We start from the raw sequence: 21,610 nt of genomic DNA, 5'->3' as shown, positions 1-21,610 counted from the left end.
AACAAACTTTGCATGTACATACCGTGCCTCTGGGAGTATGTGTGTTCTCACCCGCTGGCTGTGCTGGCTCTTCCGACCAGGTCTGAGCAGGACGGTGGTGGGAGGAGCTGGGGGGTGGCAAGGAGGGTGGGTCCAGGCTCCCCAGCAGGTCCTATGGGCCCTGCTTGGAAGGACAGGGTGTTTGTGAGCCGACGGGCTGCCCACAAGGTGCCCTGCCTGATTTATAGGGGCCCAGGGGTACTGGGGTCTGGTCCTGGGGACCTGTTCACTCCTCATGGAGCAAAAGTCCCAGTGGAGCCTTACAGAGTCCCTGTGACATGGGCCAGACGTTCTCTCTGTGCTCCCTTGGCCTTGGGCCCTGATACGGGGTTCTTGGACCCTGCAGCTCCCTGCTCATACTGGAGCCTGCATGGCCATGATAAAGAGTCAGCTGCGAGGTCAGACAGCCTTGAGCTTGAATCCAAGCTTGGCCATTTAATAGCTGTGTGACTTCGCAAGTCATTAGAGGAATCTCGCTTTCCTTATTGATTGAGTGAGTGGGGATAATAGTACCTCCTCAGGGCTCTTTGAGGTTAAATGAAGTCCTTGTGCTAGGCTTCTGAGGTAGTGCCTGGCATAGAGTGAGTCCTCGGTAAGTGAGACCCCGAAAAGAAAAACAGAGCTTTCTGCCTCCTGAACGACCTGAAACCACCCTCAGAGGCCTCAGGCTCAGCACATGCTGCGTGATATTTGCCTGTCTGTGGAAGGAACCCCCGGCTGGATGCAGTGAGACCAGACAGAGGCTGCCTGGCGTGGTGATCAGTGTTTCCATCCGAGGAGAGGAGGCACAGAGCTGCTTCCGCCTGCTTCCCGGTCACGGTTACCCTGTGAGGGTCTCCAGTGGGGCTGCGCCAAGACCTCTCCAGAAGGAGTCCTGGCAGCTAGGTAGAGGTTCCCCAAATGTCAGAACTGATAAGAGAGTTCCTGTTTGCATTTTTCCCCACCATTGCAGCCCCTTAACTTGGGGCCCTGCCATCGCTCGCTTCCTCACTGGTCTCCTGACTTTGGTCCTCAGCACTCCAATCCACCCTCTCACTTGGGTTCATCTCAGGTGTTGGTCACCAAACCCTGAACCAGGGTCTGACAGGCCAGAGCATCATGCTAATGAAACTTTGAATAGGACCATGGCACATGGCATCACTTCCTGACAAGGACAGCCACTCTAGGGGGCACAGTGTGGTAGGGAAACCAAGGCCCAGGGACCAGTGACTCACTCAGGAGCACACAAGTCAGGGAAGAGCCAGGCTATCGCCCAGGTCTGTCCATCCACCCACCTACATCCTCCTGCACCAGCGGCCAGGAAAACCCAGAGCCTATAGGGAAGGACTTCCAGACCTAACCACATGGGCGAGCTGCGCCCAGGCCACAAGTGTCCCACTGAAGACTGGGGGCAGCCCCGGGCTGGCCCTTGGAGGCCCTGGTTCCTCCTAGAGTCTTTGAACTCTGGCTCCCATAGGCACGTTGCCTGCTCTCTGCTCCCCCAACCTCTAGCATCCTGTAAGGTCTCAGCCCAGGGCCAGGGGACAGAGGGAGGGTCAGGGCCAGCAAGGGGACACTCAGACATGTACTAGAACCCATATAAACACATCACAGGTTACAGAGGTACCCCTCCCCGACACACACACGGGCGGATACACCTTCACAGCCTCTCATGGGGCAAACCAGCAGGCCTGGGACTTGAGGAAGGAGGCCGAGGAGCCATGTGCAGAGCGTCTGCCACTGGGCCCCAGGTGTCAGCCAAGGCCGAGGAGGGAAGCAGGAGGGCCAGTGTTGGGGCCTGTCCTTCATCTCCCCTACAAAGCAGTCCTGGCCTGCAAGGACTCCCTGTGCCAGCCTCCTGCTGGATGGGCATCAGTGGCTCACGTGACTATTTCCTGCCCTTGGTCCCTTCCCCCAGACACACACAGCCCTGGCTCTGCCCCCTGGGGTCTTGGACACATTCATTTCTCCAGATAGGATGACCAAGGGAGTAAAGTCTTGGTCATCTCACCCTGCAGAATAGCTGCCCGTCCCCATGCAGATAGGACCGACCAGTCTGTCATTAGCCCATCTGGCTTTGCAGTCAGGCTCCCTGCTCTCCCCACTGCCTAGACCCCCACTGTCTGCAAGTCACCTTCTCCAGGTAGTCTTCCCTGGTCCACCACCCCAGAGGCATCCTTGGCCTATGGACTGGTGTCTGGTCCATCTCTTACAAGACAGAAATCAGGGACCAGAAACTGCAATCTGGCCCCCGGCCGAGTCACTTGCACAACCTCCACCGGCCCACTCGCTGTTCCATCGCGGTGAAGGCCGTCTGAAGGGCTGCTCTCAGCTGAAGCACAGGAATGGGGCCTTCCCCATGGGAACCCCATTTCCTCCACCTGACCATTGTAAGTGCTTCTCTGGCCTGTGTATCTGTGGCCTTTTCTCGTCCTCTCTTCCTGCTCCTCAGCCTGCAACTAGCTCCGGCCTCCCCTGCAGCTATAACCCAGACGTCTCCCACCTCGGTTTTCCAGAGGCCACTGCCCCTACTCTAGGGCCTGCAGGAGGCAGCCCCTCCCACTTTCTCTCTCAGGTGCTCTCGGCACAGGCTCTTTGTCACCTGTCACTGCCCAGCTCACTCTGTGCCATCCCCAGCAGGACTGCCACTGTTTGTTCTAGCTGCAGTCCATGAGCTTGGCTGATGCTCCCTACATTGTATGCCCTTTGACCCCAACTGTCCTTTGGTCTCCCCAGGATCCTCCCCTGTGGCCCAGGCACAGGTTCGCACTGAAGGACCGGGCCAGGACGATGGGGGACTGTGACACAGAAAGGGGCTGGTTAAACTCCTCTCCACTTGGTCTCCCCTGAGTCCAGGGGACCGTCCTTGAGGTGGTGGGGGCCCAGGAGAGGACCCCTTGCTCTCAAGTACTCTCCTCTCCTCTTTTAGGCAATCTGTGCCAACATCCACCCACCCCCTCAGGAAACCCCCTCAGACAGGGCTCCCAGCTGCGGTCTGGCCCCTCCCAGTTCAGTCTAAACAGTAGTTAGCAACCTGTTGGCCACACACTGGCATCACCGGGGGACTTTTATAAAGTCCTGATGCCTGGGCTCCACCCCAATTTAATTGGTAATCTGCACGTCAGAATTATTTTGAATTAATAGACTTTTTAAAAAAAGTTTTATTCATTCATCGTATAGGGAGAGAGGAAGGAGGAGGGAGCAAGGGGGAGAGAGAGTGAGAGAAAAACATCAACCTGTTTTTCCATTCGTTTATGCATTCATTGGTTGATTCTTGTATGTGCCCTCACCAGGGATCAAACCCACAACCTTAGCGTATCTGGACGATGCTCCAACCAACTGAGCTACTCAGCCAGAGCTAAGAGTTTATTTAAAAAAACAAACAAACAGTTTTAGGCCCTTGCTGGTGTAGCTCGGTGGATTGAGCACGGGCCTGTGAACCAGAGAATTGCGGTTCGATTCCCAGTCAGGGCACATGCCTGGGTTGCAGGCCAGTGTCCAGTGGAGGACACACGAGAGGCAACCAAACATTGATATTTCTCTCCACCCCCTCCTTTCCTTCCCCTCTAAAGATAAATGAATACAATCTCAAAAAAAGCAGATTTAGGTTTATAGAAAAATGGAGTGGAAACTACAAAGAGTTCCCATATACTCTCTCAACACTCCCTTCCTGCTCCCCGGTTTCTGGTTAGTGTAATTTCTAACAACTGATGAGCGAATACTGATACATTCTTATGAACTGAAGTCCGCGGTATACTTTAGGATTCACTCTTTGCGCTGTACATTCTGGGTGTGACAAATGCATAATGTCATGTATCCACCATTAGAGTCACACAGAGTAGTTTCATTGCCCTAAGAGTGCCCTGTACTCTATGTGCTCATCCCTCCCTTTCTCCTAACCCCCACTTCCCACCCCACCCCCTGCCTCTCATGCCCTCTGATCTTCTTCCTGTCTCTGTAGTTTTGCCTCTCCCAGGATGTCATATAGTGGGAATTGTACTGTATGTAATCCTTTCAGCTTATAGGTGATTTTTAAGTTGAGATATAATTGATATATTACATTGTATAAATATAAGATGTATTTGATACATTTGTATTGCAATATGATTACCACTATAGCATTAGCTAACACCCATCACCTCTGTCTTATCACATAATCATCATTTCTTCTGGTGGTAGGAACAAATAAGATCTAGTCTCTTAGCAAATTTAGTGTTTGTAATAGTTCTGTTGTTTACAATGACTATACTGCGCATTAGATCTCTGGGACTTACTTATCTGCTAGCTGCAAGTATGTGTCCTGACCGAGGTGATTTTAATGAACAGTGATGGTTGACATGAATAGCTGTGGTCTAGAATTTGGAAGGGTGGTTGTTGGGGGGGCGGATTAGGTTCATGTTTCTAAATCTAATGTGTTAAAGGTCTGATTTCCTTTTGATATGTCCACTTGTCCATCCATCCCCTCATTCTGTCAATATTTGTCTAGGGCCTTTTATAACTGGATTTTAGTTCTGTGCTGAGTTAGACATGGAACCGAATTGACACTGTTCCTGCTCTCAGGGCCTTTACAGTCCATCTCAAGAGTCAGACGTTAACACAGTCTCCATGCACGAGTCGGGGTGGTTTTGAACTGACACGGGCAACTCTATAGGCAAGGCTTGTGGTGGTGGCGGCTCTCTGAGAATAGTTAGGGAGGCTTCCCCCAGAGAAAGGGAAGCTCCAGCTGAGGTCTCCAGTTGGGGAGGAACTAGCTAGGCCAAGGAGGGGGCAGGAAATTCCAACTAGAGAGACCGGCTTGTGCAAAGGCCCCGTGGTTAGGAGGGACATGATGCTTTCTAAGAACTGAAGTGGTGAAGCTGAGAGTGAGGAAGAGAATAGTGCAAAATGAAGCTGGAGAGGATGGCAGGGCTGCATAATGTGCTGAAGAGGTCGCTCTGGCTAGTGTAGGGGCGGGAGGGGAGGAGAGAAAAGAGAAGAACGGAAGAACCAGGGAGGAGGCCATGGCAGTGTCCAGACAAGAGGTGTTAGGATGGTGGCTGGGATGAAAAGAAGCTGAGGGGTGGCAGCTGAGAGGATGAGGAGAAACAGATGGACATGAGGAATGTGTGGGAACCTGAGTGACCAGGTGCTGTGTGGCCTGGCTGTGGGCGTGGGGGTGTGTCAAGGGTGGCTTCTAGCTTCCAGGCTTGCATACCTGGATTGCCCACGGTGCTGATCAGGGAAGCAGGGAACAGGAATAGACCTGGCTTGTAAGGAGGATTCTGAGTCTCAGGTAAGTTGAGTCTGAGGTGTCTTGAAACATTCAAGGGAAGGCGTCCAGTAGGCAGTTGGACATGCAGGACAAGAGCTCAGAGGAGAGGGGAGAACTGGAGACGGAGATATGGAGGTCCTCGGGGTTTGGCTGGCAGTGGAATGGAAGCTATGGCTGTGCTGGAATGGCCTAGGAGGTGTGCATGGGGTGAGTAGAAAGAGGATCCAAGACAGAGCCCTGGGGGACTATTAATGTCAGGGGAGGAGAAGAACCTTAAAGGGCCCTGGAGCAGGGGGGCCTGGGAGGTGAGAGGAAAACCCAGTGTGACCCTATAATGGAAGAGTGTGTGGGGTTTCAAGAACTGGGGAGTGGGCGCTGGCTAGTGTGGCTCAGTGGGTTGAGTGCCCACTTGTGAACCAAAGGGTCGCTGGTTCAATTCCCAGTCAGGGCATGTGCCTGGGTTGGGGGCCAGGTCCCCAGTAAGCAGAGTGTGAGAGGCAATCACAAGATGTTCTTCTCCTTCCTTCCTCCCTCTCCTCCATCTAAAAATTAGTAAATAATTAAAAGTCTTTTAAAAAAGGAAGAACTGGAGAATGTGCATCGTTGTCCATGATGCCTAGTGGTCAAGTAACAAGGAGAAAGTGAGAGAAGACGGTGCGTTTAGGAATTTAGCCACGTAAGGGTGGGGAGCAAAGATACATCGCCTACATCAGCTGCTTCAGATCATTTCTTTAACCGTGGAAACTTTTCCTTGACTACCGACCTGCAAATATTCCAAGGACATGAACAGGGGTGTGGGGTTATGGGTGTCCAGTTTAGAATCGCGTCAGCACTGGCTGGTGTGGCTCAGTTGGTTGGAGCACTGTCCCATACACTGAAAGGTCACAGGTTTGATTCCCTGTCAGGGCACAGGCCTGGGCTGCGAGTTCGGTTCCCAGTCTGGGAGCTTACATGAGGCAACCAGCTGATGTTTCTCTCTCTCTCTCCTCCTTCCTTGCTTTCTAAAAGCACTGAAAAAATGTCCTCTGATGGGGATTAAAATAAAATAAAAACTGTATCAAAGAATACCTGCACTGGAATCAGCAAGACATTACCTGAGGCCAGTGGTCCGTGTTACCAGTCCTCAAGTAGAATTTGATTCCATCATAGGAACTTATATCACCATTGAAACAAACAAAAAAGGACTTTATTTTTTCAGAGTGGGAAAGGGAAAAAGAGAGGGAGTGAAACATCAATGTGTGGGAGATATGTCAATCGGTTGCCTCTTGAATGTGCCCCAACCAGGGACCAAACCCACAACCCAGACATGTGCCCTGACTGGGAATAGAACCAGTGACCTTGCGTTTTGCAGGATGATGTCCAGGCAAGTGAAGCACACCTTGGGTAGGAGGTCAGGGTAGGAGCTTATATTATCTTTTAATGGCTTTTCCCTTTGTTATCCCAACTCTCTAGGGGAGGCAGGATTCCATTATTTGTTCTTCTCCTCCCTGGAAGGGAAAGGGTGAGAGAAAGGAGAGAGAGTGGCCAATTTCAGTCAAGTTTTTTTTTTTTAAGGGATCTTTTAGGAGATGCTTAATATCCTTTTTGTCCCCTAGTCTCCATCTTCACAAACTTCCCCAAAAAGTTGTCCACACTTCCTCAAATTCCATCTCTAAGCTACCTTCGCCTTCATAGACATTTGTCTCATCAAAGTCACCAATGGCCAACAAACCCAAGTCAAGATCCCCTGTGAACTTGAGGCTGTCTTTGATACTTGATCACTTCCTTGGTGCAGCTCTTCCTCCAGTCTGTCCCATTGTCCCACTCTCCTGCTTTCTTCTGTGAATAAAAAATTACCCAGCCCTGGCTGCTGTTGCTCAGTAGATTGAGTGCTGGCCTGTGAACCAAAGGGTTGCTGGTTTGATTCCCAGTCAGGGTGCCTGCTTGGGTGGTGGACCAGGTTCCCAGTTGTGTGAGTGTGAGAGGCAACTGATCAATGTTTCTCTCCCTCCATTTCTCTCTTTAAAAAATCTTAAGAAGCCTGGCTGGTGTAGCTCAGTGGATTGAGCGCGGGCCCACGAACCACACGATCGCAGTTCGATTCCCAGTCAGGGCACAGGCCTGGGTTGCAGGCCAGTTCCCAGCAGGGGACACACGAGAGGCAACCATACATTGATATTTCTCTCCCTCTCTCCTTCCCTTCTCATCTAAAGATAAATAAATAAATATTTTTAAAAAAAACTTAAGAAAAAGTAAAAATAAAAAATTATCCAGACTTTGGAAACAGAAAAAAAGGAACAGGAAAACGAAGTACACTGATATCCTCTCAGTGTTGTGCCAACTCTTCTCCAACGCTCCTGTTCCACTGGGGACCATCCAGTTCCCTAGGGACATGTCTCTTTGATTGCCTTCCTATTTAGCATTGATTCAGGTATTTTACAACTCTGTGAGAGTAGACATTTCACCTACAGACAATTCATAATGAGCAAATAATTCTTGTCCAACAACAACGAAAGCGTTTTCTCTCTGGTGGAAAAAAAAACCCATGGTCATAGCTCCCTGCCTTGTGGGGCACCAGCCTGTGTTGTTAAGTTCAGGTCTGTATCCCTTTGACTGACCAACTCTGTATTCATTTTCAGATTCTCTTTTGTACTAGTCTGAATATCTAATCGCTGTCGTCATTCACTAATGAATAAATAAAAGCTCTGACATGGGTTCATTTTATTTGAGTCATTTTTTAACTATAAAAAAATTATTTCTGACTGCTCCTAATACTGTGGGCCCCACCTTAGCAGACCATGCTGAGGACAGGAAGGTGGTGTGGGGATGAGTTAGGTGACTAAAAAGGGCCTGGCATGAAGGGTTTTCCTGATAAGCATCTAGGCCCCTGGTATTTGCCCGCTGGCCCGGCGGGCTGTGCCTCTTCCCCTCTGCCCGGCTCCAGCCTGTGGGCCTCTCAGCGTGCTGTGTCATCTGTGACTGTCATCCGAAGCTGGCCATCTCAACACAAACCTCCTCTGACGTGTTCTTAAAAATTCATGTTGACGCATCCCGACCCAATTGTGTAACTACTTGTCCCTTTCATCAAAACTAGCTCTCAAAAGAGCTCCAGCTGTTTGTCTCACACTGAAGAAACACGGATGCACTGTGTCCCTTCTGTTGGGTACTTGTAGCTATCTCATTTAACCCTCACCACCTCCTTTGCGGGTGCATAGCCCCTATATGGGGTGTCCCATATTACTGCGGAAGGAACTGAGATTCTGACTGTTAAGTGGTTTGCCCAAGGTCACACATGGTGTAAGAGCCAGCCAGCTTGAAACCCAGGTGTCTCTGATGCTGATCATGTTCTTTCTTGGTTTATAATTATTTGTTCCTCCATGGTCAGAGCTGGTAGGCCTTCTGAGAACCTAGGGTCCCACATATGCTCTCCTGAGATGGGAAGACACGCCTAGAAAGGGGCAAGAACTAGCCCAAGGTAATACAGCGAGGAAGGAAAAAACTGACCAGTGGAGCCGTCTGGAAGCCTAAAGGACATTCCCTCTCTCCTAAGCAGGCTCTTGCTAGAAACGACTACAAGAAACCATGTTCAGAACTTCACAGAAGATCAAGCTCTGGGGAGTCAGGAAAGTGCTGGCCACATTGGGCAGCTCACTATCCTCTTGGAGCCTCAATTTTTGTGTATGCAAAATGGGTCAATTATTTGAGATTTGAAAGAGACATAGGCTGGTAAGGCAAGTACATTGTAAACTTACAGACTGCCTAGAGGTGACAGATCAAAGTTCATACTGGGCTCTAGAGCCACACTGTCTAAGCTGATTCAGGTTTTATCTCTTAAATAGCCTGTCACCTTGGGAAATTTGTATGCCTCAGTTTCCTCATATGTGAAATGGGAACACCAGGAGCTACTTCATAGGGTTATTGTAGGAGCAAGCCAAGCGCTTGTAATAGTCACTGGCACGTAGCGACCCCTCTGCGAAGTTAGCTTTTATTACAGGTTTACTGCTAGAGGCATGGCTGTTTTCTAAACCCAGACAACACTTATTTTCTCCAGGCTCCGCCCCCTTCAACAGGCCCCGCCCCGTCCCCATTCGTTCCCGCCTCCTTCTCCGCAGGTCCGGCTCCAGCCGGCCCGGGTTTCTCCCGCCACCAGGGGGCGGAGGCGCTGAAGGGGGCCTTTTAGCCGCAGCGGACGACGCTCTAGGTAGCGGAGGCGGCTGCTCTCTGGCCAGTGGCGGCGGCGCTCTAGCTAGCGGGTGTGCGGGGCGGGCTCTCAGTGGTGCGGCCGGCTGGCGGCGATGGCGGCCGTACGGGGCCTGCGAGTGTCCGTGAAGGCTGAGGCCTCGGCGGGGCCGGCCTTGGGAGCCCCGTCGCCTGAGGCGGGGTCAGGTTTGGAGCGCGGCGAGCCAGAGCCCATGGAGGTGGAGGAGGGCGAGCTGGAGATAGTGCCGGTGCGGCGCTCGCTGAAGGAACTGATCCCGGTATGGGAGGGAGGCGGGGGGCGAGGAGGAGGTCGCTGAGCGAGCGAGTGCCCCGCGCCGGAACGGGCCGAAAGGGGAGGTGGCGGACTCCCCAGCTGGGGGAAGGCAGGGGAAGGGGAGGGAGGGAGCCGAGCCCCCGGAGGGGCAGGGGCGCCGGGCAGGAGAGACCCGAAAAGAGATAAAGGACGCAGGGGAGCCCGGAAATGGGTGTGAGGGGGCTGCAGGAGGTCGGAGAGAGCCGAAGGGTAGTTGAGGTCGCCCCCTTCGCTGCCCCTCTGAGCTAGTCTGTGCAAGAGGGTGAGTGAGGAGGGCCCAGGATCGTCTAGGGGTTTGAGATAAAGGATGAGTCGGGGCGGGAACAGAACCAGGAGCGGCCCAGAAGGAACTGTCGGGTGGCGCCAGCATCCAGGTCTCCCCGTGGGTCCGTCTCTGGTATCTGTTAAACGTAGCTCTCGCAGTTCCTCTCGGGAGGGCTGGTCTTGACAGCAGTAGGAACTCAGTATTCCCGTTGACTTGAGGGTCATCTTGTCCCCGCACGACTCTACTGCTGGGGAGCACCCATACCGTGGCCCATACATCTGGCCTTTCATGAAACCAAAACATCAGCAAACCATCAGCGAAGTAGCTGGCAGTGGTTCTTGGTCCGCATTTTGCCACAGTGGGGATGGTGAGAGGTGTTCTGCTTGCGGTTTGGTGGTCCTGGGTCCCGTTCTTGGGCTGCTCTCAGGCCTGCATGTCTCTTCTCGTGCACTTAATTTCTCGCCTAACACGAAGGAACTACTTTTTATCTCATCAGCAAGTCTTATTTTTAACTGGAATGAGGGGAAAAGGTGAAAGTAGGATTACTAAAGATAGTAAATGATAACGACAATTAACATAGTGTCTTTTTACCACTTACTACACTATATCATGTATACTGAAGTTGTGAGGTATACATCATCCCTCTATTCATTCATTTTAACATCTACCGCATCTCCCACTGTGTGCCAGGCACAGCCCTAGGCACTTACTTGATCAAGATTAAACTTCTTCCTGAAGTTTACGTTTCAGGTGGGGGACACAGGTAAACAAATAATTTCTCATAGTGTTAAGTACTCTTGATGAGAATAAAGCGTGTTAGTGGGATAGAGAGTGTGGAGGGCAGGGAGGGTCTACAGAGCTGGAAGCTGAAGGGGATGGGATGGTCAGGGAAGTCCTCTGAGATAGTGACATTTAAACCAAACCCTAGGTGACAAAAAAGGAGGCAGCAGTGTACAGTGTTCCCAGTAGAGGGCAAGAATAAGCCTAAAGGCTCTGAGATGCAACAAGATTGGTTGGTTGGGGAAACAAAGTTCTATAGCACAAATATGAGAGCAATAAAAGAGGTCAGGAAGGAGGCAGATACCATGGAAGAAACCTAGCCCCAGACAGGCCAAAGGAACTGTAAAGTGTGTATAATCCGTGAATGTCAGAGCTGCCATTGCAGCCCTGGGTTTCTGGATCCACCCTCTTTTCCTTGCACTGGGCTGTGTTTTCTGTAGGTCTAGGTGAGTCTGGTGGCCTGGCATGATGCATTTGGCTAGTCTGGGTGGGGGAGATAAGTGACTGTGTCTCATCTTGGATGTTTTTCTTTTTTAAAGATTTGGGGAAGGGAGGGAGAAAGAGAGGGAGAGAAACATCAATGTGTGGTTGCCTCTCCCGTGCCCCACACTGGAGACCAGGCCAGCAACCCAGGCATGTGCCCTAGACTGGGAATGGAACCAGCAACCCTTTGATTCGCAGGCTGGCAGTCAACCACTGAGCCACACCAGCCAGGGCTCATCTTGGATGTTTTTCATAAAAGCCTTCAGATTTTCATTTACATGGGTACCCTTGGTAGATGGAATTACAAGATTTTGTGATTTAGAAAAGACTTCTCCTTAGAGTGGTTGATTGCTACCACAGTGTCACTGGGATGGGCTTTCTCGTAATATGGGGTTGTCAGGGTTAGGGTTGAGTTTTTTGTCAATTGTTGTCAGCATTTCTTACCCTTCCTCCTTGTGATAGGACACGAGCAGAAGATATGAAAACAAGGCTGGCAGCTTCATCACTGGAATTGATGTCACTTCCAAGGTAAGACAGACCATGGTCTATTTATTCATTTTGATAAGTGCGTGAACTTGGTCCCTGGTACTTGCAGAACTGTAATTATTCTTTTCCTTCTATTTTCTCTTATTGGTGGATTAAAATTTATTTAACTTAAATTTCATCTTATATAATGATGCCTTTGTGCATTCTGAAAACATCCGGGTAGTGTTTGTGTGTGCTCGTGTTCACAAGGTAAAATCACTATAGCTAGGTGCTTTTTTAAAACCATATCCAAGGAAGGCTTCTGCACTGGGAATGCTTTTTTTTTATGCTGTGTCCATTCTTTAAAAATGATACGCTGTTTCTACTTTAAATGAAATAAAACATGAAAAGTGCCTGGCACATAGTAGGACCTTAGTAAATGTCTTTATTCCTCGCTGGTTGCAGGCTTAGAAAAGTAGGATTTCCTGATTGTGAGTGGTTGCCTAAACTTTGAAGACCAAGTCAGCGTAATTATTCTCAGTACCTGGGAGTGTGATCTTTTATCTAGTGATGGCTGTTACTAGATTACCAACCCTCACCGTAACTCCTCCTCACAGAGCCAGACCTATTATTCTCCTTCTTGTAGTCAGCGCGTATTTGCTGTTTTAATTGGTGATGTCCAGTAAAGGAATTCTTTCTGACTTTAATGTATACAGTTAAGTTTGGAATGGAATTTTGAATTAATTCTGAATAACAGTATAATAATATTGTCATATTGGATGTATAAAAGGAAAAATAAAAAATATGTCATGCTTACATTTTTACATTTTATCTGAGGCTCAGTCTGTCACAGATGGCTTGAAGGCCAAAAGAAAGAAATGATCTTTTAGACAGGTAAGAAAATAAAGTGAGCGGCCCTGCAAACCAAAGGATCATTGTTCGATTCCCAGTCAGGGCACATGCCTGGGATGCAGGCCACTTCCCAGCAGGGGATGCACGAGAGGCAACCATACATTGGTATTTCTCTCCCCCTCTCCTTCCCTTCCCCTCCAAAGATAGATAAATAAAATCTTTTAAAAAAGAAAAAGAAATTACACATTTAAAAAAAATAAGGTGAGGATGTTTTCTTTCTTTCTTTTTATTTTTTCCCCACCCACTCCCCTACTTACTTATTTTTAGACAAAAGGGAAGGGAGGGAGAATGAGAGAAACATCAATGTGCAGTTACCTCTTGTGCACCCCCCACCAGGGACCTGGCCCGCAACTCTGGCAGGTGCCCTGACTGGGAATGGGGAATCGAACCAGCAGCCCTTTGGTTTGCAGGCTGGTGCTCCATCCACTGAGCCACACCAGCCAGAGCAAGGTGTGTTTTTTTTATTGTCATTAAAAAGAAGTAGACTGTTGTGTTCTGAATCCTACACAGTTTGCCATTTCATGAAACAAATATTCGGGGAAAGAGTGGTGGTCTCAGAATTGGTACTTAAGTTGTTACTAAGGGAAGGTAGATTAGTTTGCACTGGGATGACTTCAGTGAAATTAGCATCACTATTGGGGAATAACAGATGAGTTGCTGCTTTATGGAACCCTACAAGCTTTCTATAGCCCTCAGACCTTTAATTAGTGTGGCAAAGTCAATATGTAATTAGTGAGAGATTCCTAAGAGCTATCAGAAACCCACAGTTAGGTCTGCATTTATTTTAGCTCTTAGTTAAAAACTTGTGAAGCTGATTATTTTGTTTTTCAGTGAAGCGTCAGTGCTTCTTGTCACTTAAAGATGAAAACAGGCAATTCCATGGACATGAGCCTAGAATAGAGGAGAGTGTTTCTTTGCCTCTGTTATTTTTAAACCAGGAAAAAGCCTTAGGGAGTGGGCTGCTCACGCAGACGTAATGTGGACGAGTGTGATAGGTGTGATTACCATGCACACAGACAATGTGGAGTGGGGATGCTGGTGGGGCTCCTAGAAATAGCACCAAGATCAGAAGTTCTGCCCCCACTTACCAGCTGAAGTGCCTCTAGCAAGCCTTTTAACTTTTTTGTGCTTCAGTTTCTGCACCTGGATTTGAGATTGTTGAGTTGTAATTTGTTCGAAGCTAATAATAAATGAAATGCCAGAGAATTAAGCATCATTTATTACTTATTGAATCAACTGATATTCGTTGAATTCCTGCTCTGCCCCAGACACAGTGATAGGTGTTGAATCATGATGGAGATTATTGCAAATTAGAGCAGCATCAGCATGTACCCTCCCAGTCGTTGACTTTGGGTCCAGTTCTCTACAAAAATTATTAAAGATGCATTGTTGCTTATGTCTTCTGATTCACTTCAGGGTTGTCACTGATGCATTTTTTTGTGTTTGTGATTGTGTGTGTGATTTACTTGTTCATTGAAAAATGGCTTTTTCTGTACCTTCCAGGAAGCAATTGAAAAGAAAGAACAGCGAGCCAAGCGCTTCCATTTTCGATCAGAAGTAAATCTTGCCCAAAGAAATGTAGCCTTGGACCGAGACATGATGAAGAAAGGTACGGGGTGGTTGAGGCGGATTTTTTCTCATTTCCCCAGACACTATAACTTTGTCCTACCATAGCCTTGTGCTTCTGGCCTTGCCTTTCTCTCCCAAAGGAGAGAAATTTGTGAAGTCTCCATTTCTGAGGTGGCCTATTTAAAGTTGGGTTAGCTGTGTCTCAGATGTTACATCTGGAAAAAAGGGATTGTCTTGTCAGAGGAGGCCCAGAGAAAGTCACCCAGCTAGTGGCAGAGCTGAGGTTAGACCTGTACTTCCATGGGCTCTTACCTATTTTCTGCTCTTATCATAGAAAGGTTAACTTTTCTTTGTCTTTAAATGTATTGGAAGTATATCACAGTGAGACCTTCTTTCAGGGGAGTCAGCAATATTGGGATTGGTGGGGGAAAGCCATCAATACTTCTGTTGATACAGGCTTATGATTTTATTTTTGTGTTCTGTTAAGGTAAGTGTTTTGCTTTCTAGAACTCACCCTGAATAATACAGAGTGATCTGCCCCAGGGTTCTGAAGGAATTTATAAATAAAAGGGAAAATTACTATTTTTAGTGAGTTCATAGCCATATTTATTATCCCACACTAATTTGAGTCCGTGAGTACAGGAGGTCTCCTCCCTCTGTTGTGTTTGCAAATTTTGGTATTTGTGAAGGGCTGAAGAGGCAGCCCTCTGAATGCATATTAAAGGTTTGTGTTCTGCTGTGTGAGTTTCTCTAGGTTTGCTTGATTGATAAAAAACACGTTAAATGAATGAGAGAATAGCTACTCTCTTTTGGGAACTTTGCTGTCTTAGTAGGCACTGTGTTAATGAACATATTGCATATTCGTTTCTTATTTCTCACAATCATATGAGGAATATATTTTTTATTTCTGTTTTACAAAGAAGTAGAAATAGGCCCAAAGAAGTTTAGTAAATGCCCAAGGTTATGCAGCTACTAAAAATGGAGTCAGGAGTTCAACCTAGGTTTTTCTGACACGAGCCTAGCTCTGAACTACTTTGCTCTGTTGCCTAACAATATGTGATGTGATAGCACAGGCCCAAACCTCCTCAGGATATCCCAGGGGATAGAGTAGCTTGGATACAGGGCTCAACTCTGGATGCTGCTTTACTCTTTTTCCTGCGTCGTGAGTTCAAGCTGGAAATAGGACCTTGCTTCCCTTGCAGGTTGGGTTTCCAGGCATCTGCCTGAGTGGACTTTTGTTTCAGGAAAAGCCCTGTGAAGGCCAAGGACAGCTATGCAGCCTGGTATTCGTGTGCCTGCTCAGTCTGGGCCCGAGCAGAGCTCTGAAGCCTCTCTCATACCTCCCCCGTGAAAGCACCATAGTTCCACCATACCTGTTTACTTCTGGTCCACATTTGTTGTAGCAGTTCATGCCTTTCATTCTGTGATTTTGTCTTTCCTTGTCCCATGCTTTGTCTTGTTCAGATGTCATTTCCTCCGTGAAGCGTCCCTAATCACCCACTCAAATTTCCCGCCTCTGTTGTAGCTCTTTAGGGTGCTAAAGCCCTCCTGGAATCCAGTCTGAGTTCCATTGTGAATGTGGACAAGTTATTGAACCATTTTAGGTCTCAGTCTCCTTGTCTATATGGTGGGAATGTGATACCTACCTGAATAGGATCACTTTGGGGCTTAAATTTTAATTTAATTTAATTTAATTTAATTTTAAAGATTTTATTTATTTTTAGAGAGAGGGGAAGGGAGGGAGAAAGGGGGGAAGAAACATTGATGTGAGCAACATCAGTTGTTTGCCTGTTACACATGCCATGTTTGGGGACTAAACCAGTGACTTTCCACTTGGTGGAAAGGTGCCCAACCAACTGAGGCGATAATTAACCAATAATTAATAAGTTTTACTTATTTTTGAAAAGCTATCTAAATCTCATAGTTCTAAAGATATTCCTGAAAAGCAATAAATTTGCCTAGATGTCAGTAGGATCAGTGGCTTGTTACAGCCTGTTTTTCATCCAGGATGGCCTAGGATACTGTTTCGGAACTCAGGAGAACCCTGCTGCCACTACAAGATCAGCTTAAATTAGGATGGGAGGTGGGCAAGGGGTTTGGATCGGTCCCAGAGATTGTTATTATATATGCCCCTAGGAAGTCCTAATGTACAGTCACGACTGAGAAAGCACCGCTGGTGTGGGGAAGATCATGGGTTCTGAAGCCTGACTGCCTGTGTTCAAATCCTGACCTGTTACTTTCTACTCTGTGGCTTGGGGAAGTTATTTAGCCTCCAAGAAACTCAGTTTCCTCATGTGGAGAGACACATAACAGTTGTTCTCACAGGGTTGTTGGAAGGGTCTAACAGTATGTTACAGTTCTTAGGGTGGTGTCTGGTACACAGTAAGGCCCTGATAAATGTCAGTCGTTGTCAGTCATTGTATGGCATTTTCCGTCTTCCAAGCAGTCATCTAAGTGGCCTAGCCTCGTGGGAGAATGGGGACATTGGAATAAACTTCTAGACTCCTTCAGCCACGCTAGCTGTCAAGTTATTTCTTCTTCCTAATACCAACAGCAGTAATAAAAGATGCCATTGATAATGGGTACTGTGTTCCACTCTGCTGTGTGGTTAACTTGTCTTTTCAAGAGCCCTGTAATTATCTTTTCTGTTTTACTGATGGGGAAACCAGGGGGCTGAGGGGTCAAGAAACTTGTCCAAGTACGTGCAGCCAGGTAAGTAGAGAGGCTGTAATTTGAAGGCCAGTCTGACTGAACTCTGTGCTCCTGATCTCTCTGCCAGCACTTGGGGACAGAGTGTGGGAAATGCTGCACTACACCGTTCAGCATCAAGAGTGATTTGCTGCTTACTCCTTAGTGACTCCCATCGTCCAGCAGCTTTGGCTTCCTTATCCCCGAGAGCAAAGCTTTCATGGTTAGAAGGGACCCTGGAGGTCATCGAAATTCTCCTCCTGCCCAGCCCTGCAGGCCTTTTGGCAAAGTTCCCAGTGGTCTTTTGGCTTCTGCCTGAACCTTTCCTAGTGATGGCAGAACTGTTTATGAAGCAGTTGTTTTTGGTTTTGGATACGTGTTAATACACGTTCCTTGTGTTAAACAGAAATAGCTTTCTAGTAATTTCTATTAGTTTCTGTGTGACCCTTAGAACAACGTTAAATGTCCTTCATGGAGTGAGTTGTAGATTTCAGATGTGGTTGGATCCATGGACAGTTTGGCAGGGCTGTACCACAGTTTCTGTCTTAGCCACTTCAGTGTTGTACTTGCCTTCCAGTCAACCAAAGCACCCATGTCTTTGCCCCAAGAATTCTACCTCTCAAAGCAGACTTTCTTGTCCTGTACTCGAGGCCCTGTTTAAAAGTTACTTTCCTACTTACTCCATCAGATTACATCTCGTTAGTTTCAGGTGTGTCGAGTTCATTTTTATCGTCACTGTACCTTTCAGTAGTTTAGCTCTGTTCCTCGATGTGGTATGCTGGGCTTCTGCATCGCCACCCAGGTGTCCGTACAGGTTGATCAGGGTAATCCCATTTCATGCCATGAAACGTAGGTGTATGAGTTACAAGTCTTAATTTATTATCAGACCCATATTTTATTTTATTGTCTTGAGGAACTAAATTAAATGCCTTAATGATCTCGAACACCATCTATGAATTTCTTGGCCTGGTAATGCTGTCAATAAAGAGAAGAGGTTAGTGTGGCTTGCCTCTTGAACTCACATCATTTCCTATCGGAAAGACTTGGTTCCTTAAGGCATCGTAGATTGTTTGATAGGCCACTTTTCAGAAATTTCTGAGAATGACATTAATCTTTTTAATCTCTTGTTTAGGAATTTCTTTTTTCCTCTTCTATGAAATTCAGTAGTACAAGGATCAGTCCTTCTCAAGGCTTTAAGGTACTTCACTCCTTTTCTGGGACTCTTTAGAGATTACTGCCTAATCCTGAAACCACAACTACATAATTCAGTCAGTGCATTGGGATGTAACTCTGGACTAGTAGATTTAAATTTATTAAAACTAATTCTTTTGCTTTTGTGACCTGTCTTGGATTTTAGTTCTTCTTCTTTCTTTCTTTATTTATTTTTAGAGGGGAAAGGAAGGAGAGAGGGAGAGAAATATCAATGTATGGTTGCCTCTCATTTGTTCCCTGCTGGGAACTGGCCTGCAACCCAGGCATGTGCCCTGACTGGGAATCGAACCGCGATCCTTTGGTTCACAGGCCCGCGCTCAATCCATTGAGCTACGTCAGCCAGGGTCTGGATTTTAGTTCTTAGTGATAGCTATTCTATTGCTAGTTATAGAAATAGATCAACAGTTCTGTGTTTTTTCTTGCATCATCTTCCCAAAGCAGTGTTGTTCTAATACTTTCTTTTAAATGCCATCAGCACTTTTTTATTACTGATTTCAGAGAGAGAGAAAAAGAGAAACGTCAATGTGAGAAAAACATGGATTGTACATGCCCCAACCAGGGATCAAACCCATAACCTAGGTATGTTCCCTGACCAGGTATTGAACCTGCAACCTTTTGGTGCATGGGACAGTGCTTTCAACCCATTGAGCCACTGGCCAGGGTGAGCCACCAACATTTTTGATGAATCCGTATACCCTGGACTGTACCGTTTTCTTCGTTAGATGTTATGCAGACAACTCATGTCCACCAAAAAAAAAAAAAAAAATGGAAAGGAGAGTAAGAAGAAAAGTTGCCCACTATCTACCACCAAATCCATTGTCCACATTTTCTGTATTTCCATCTAACCTTTTCTGGGTGTGGACTTTATTTTTGTTTTTCCCTTTCCTTTTCATTTGACAGTCTGTCATCGGCATTTTGCATGTCTTTAATAGTCGGGTGTTAGTCCTTTAGAATCTTACATTGCTTACATTCCTTCTTTTATGTTTGTCACTAGCAGTTTTCCCTTTACATGTCTCCTGTGTATGCTCTGTGGCAGGTTGTTCTTACCCGAGCTTTGCTGCCTTCTCTTTCTTTGGGATCGCCTCTCATACTCTGAGTTACTATATTTAGTGTCTTCCAATTTTTTTTATCATTCTAGTTTGAGGCCATAGGATTGGCTTCTCTTTCTCTGGATTTTTAGAAATCTGCTTTCCTATTATCTGTCATTCGTTGTCTTCTTTGGTGTTAGGAAAATTCAAGATGATGCCTTTACCACCTTACTTATAGTCAGCATTCGGTGAGTGTCCAGTTCTCATTCCCTAATCCATCTATACTGGCATCTCAGCAATTAGTTCTTTCTCATTCATTGATTGGGCACAAATCTGGGCTCCTGCTGGATTTTATTTTAAGCAGTGACATTGTCAGCAAGTGAGGAAGCACTGAGCCTTCCCCTTGGCGGTCTTTCATCGGCTCTGATGAGCTTAACTGTGTCTTGCCACTGTTAGTTTGATTCTCTTTTGAGAATGCATGTTTCTTATCCTCCAGTTGATTGAGACTAGTTTATCTCTGTGGTGATATGGCTCTTTTCTTTAATCTTATGTCTCTACCTACTTCTTTGAACAAGTTTTTCCATGGCCCATTTCTAGATGTGTACTGTTCTCTGCATTAAATAAAGACTTCTAGGCCAGAGGTCTCATTACTTAGCTTCTTTTTTTTGTTTGTTTTGTTTTCAAGCTATTTCCTAACTGTAGGGTGTTTTTTCTTTTTCGTTTTTTTAAATAAAAATATTATAATGCTAGTCCTGGCCAGGGTGGCTTAGTTGGTAGTTGGTTAGAGCATCATTCCATAAATCAAAAGGTCACGGGTTTGATTCCTGGTCAGGGCACATGCCTAAATTATGAGTTTGGTCCCCAGTCAGGGCATGTACAAGAGGCAACAGATCGGCCCTGGCTGGTGTGGTTCATTGGATTGAGTGCTGGCCTGTGAACCAAAGGGCCACTGGTTCAATTCCCAGTCAGGGCACATGCCTGGGTTGCAGGCCAGGTCCCCAACAAGGGGCACATGAAAATCAACCACACGTTAATGTTTCTCTCCCTCTCTTTCTCCCTCCCTTCCCCTCTCTAAAATAAATAAATAAAATATATTTTTTTAAAAGAGGCAACAGATCGGCGTTTCTGTCCCTCTCTTCCTCCTTCCTTTCCCCTCTAAAATCAATAAGCATGTCCTCTGGTAAGGATTAAAAAAATGTTGTAATGTTAGAATAATGCTGCGAGGCTCTTGATATTTATTTTTGTCATTTCTTTTGGTGTCATCCTTTCTTTGCTTATTTCATTTATGAGTAAACCCTTGTTATCAGGCCAACAAGTCTCTTACAAGATATTTTTGCCCTGGTCCTCGGTCTCCAAGAGCTCTCCCCATTGTTTGTTATATCTGTTTACTTGGGCTCTTTTTCATCCATACTCGTGGCTGTTAGCTCGAAGAACTGAGAAGGCCGCTGGTCTGACCCCCGTGTCTCACTCTGGATGTCCATGGTGAACACTCACCTCGTGGGGCCTTTGTTCACTGTAGCGCTGCTGTCACTCAGGGCTTGCTGAGCATCACAGGTCTTGGTCTGTCCACCCTCGGGGACCTGGGTGGCACGAAGGGATCACCTCATCGAGTGTGGACACACCACATGGGCTCCCCTTAAACCTTTACTCTTCAGAGTCACAGAGCAACTATTTAAATTTTTTTCATCTGAAAGTATTTACATGTATTTTAAGTTTACTAGTTTTAAATAAAAGTAATATGTGACCTCAAAACATAACATAACAGATACTGAGTTTTGGACAGTTACTGCAGAGAAGGGAGGGGAGGGGGCGGGGGTTGCGCTGGCCCCGGTTTCACATGGGGGTTCTGTTTGCCTCGAATCTTTCAAAGAAATTAAGCGTGAAGCTAAGCTTAATTAAGCTAAGCTAAGCTAAATTAAGTGTAAATATACAAGTATTTTACATTATTTTTTGTATTGCCATGCTTACATATTTCATAATTAAAATGATTAAATGAGATAATATACTTAGGGTACTGAGAAAAAAATTAACACAACCGTGGAAGGGCTAAGGTTCTGTTTTTGACCACGGCCTTTAGTCTTTCTTCCTCCCCAGAGGTAGCAAACTGTTGATGTGGAGCGAATCGTACTAGGCCTTTTCCTAGGTATTGGTTTACCCACACAGGTACCCTGAGAAAATACATGTTGGTATTTATGTTACAACTTTTTTAATGTCATCACATTATATGTATTTTCTACAGCCTTTTTTCCCCACTTTGTCTTAGAATCTTTCCATGGTATTTAACTAAATAATATTCTATTATATGGATAAACCACAGTCCATTTAATGTGGATAAACCGTAATATATCACTCTGATAGCTAGTTGGTTATTAGCAGTAGTGCTGCAGTGCACATCTTAGTGTGAGCTACTGTGTGAACCCACTTGTATTTAAAGATTTTATTTAGAG

The 21,610-nt window shown here is 46.6% G+C and overlaps 1 protein-coding gene across 1 annotated transcript in view; it reads left to right on the top strand.

Moving 5' to 3' along the window:
• Positions 1-9,514: 9,514 nt before the first annotated feature.
• Positions 9,515-21,610, top strand: part of NCBP3 (nuclear cap binding subunit 3) — a 30,782-nt gene continuing 18,686 nt past the window's right edge. Inside the window, exons 1-3 of the mRNA XM_037029562.1 lie at positions 9,515-9,726; positions 11,752-11,817; positions 14,170-14,275. Coding sequence (XP_036885457.1) covers positions 9,544-9,726; positions 11,752-11,817; positions 14,170-14,275 — 355 coding nt within the window. The 5' untranslated portion in view covers positions 9,515-9,543. The remainder of the gene's footprint in view (positions 9,727-11,751; positions 11,818-14,169; positions 14,276-21,610) is intronic.

Source organism: Sturnira hondurensis, unplaced genomic scaffold (assembly GCF_014824575.4).
Source record: "Sturnira hondurensis isolate 20B ecotype Veracruz unplaced genomic scaffold, ASM1482457v3 Scaffold0020374, whole genome shotgun sequence".
NCBI classification, from domain to species: domain Eukaryota; kingdom Metazoa; phylum Chordata; class Mammalia; order Chiroptera; family Phyllostomidae; genus Sturnira; species Sturnira hondurensis.
This window is presented reverse-complemented; position numbering and strand designations above follow the sequence as displayed.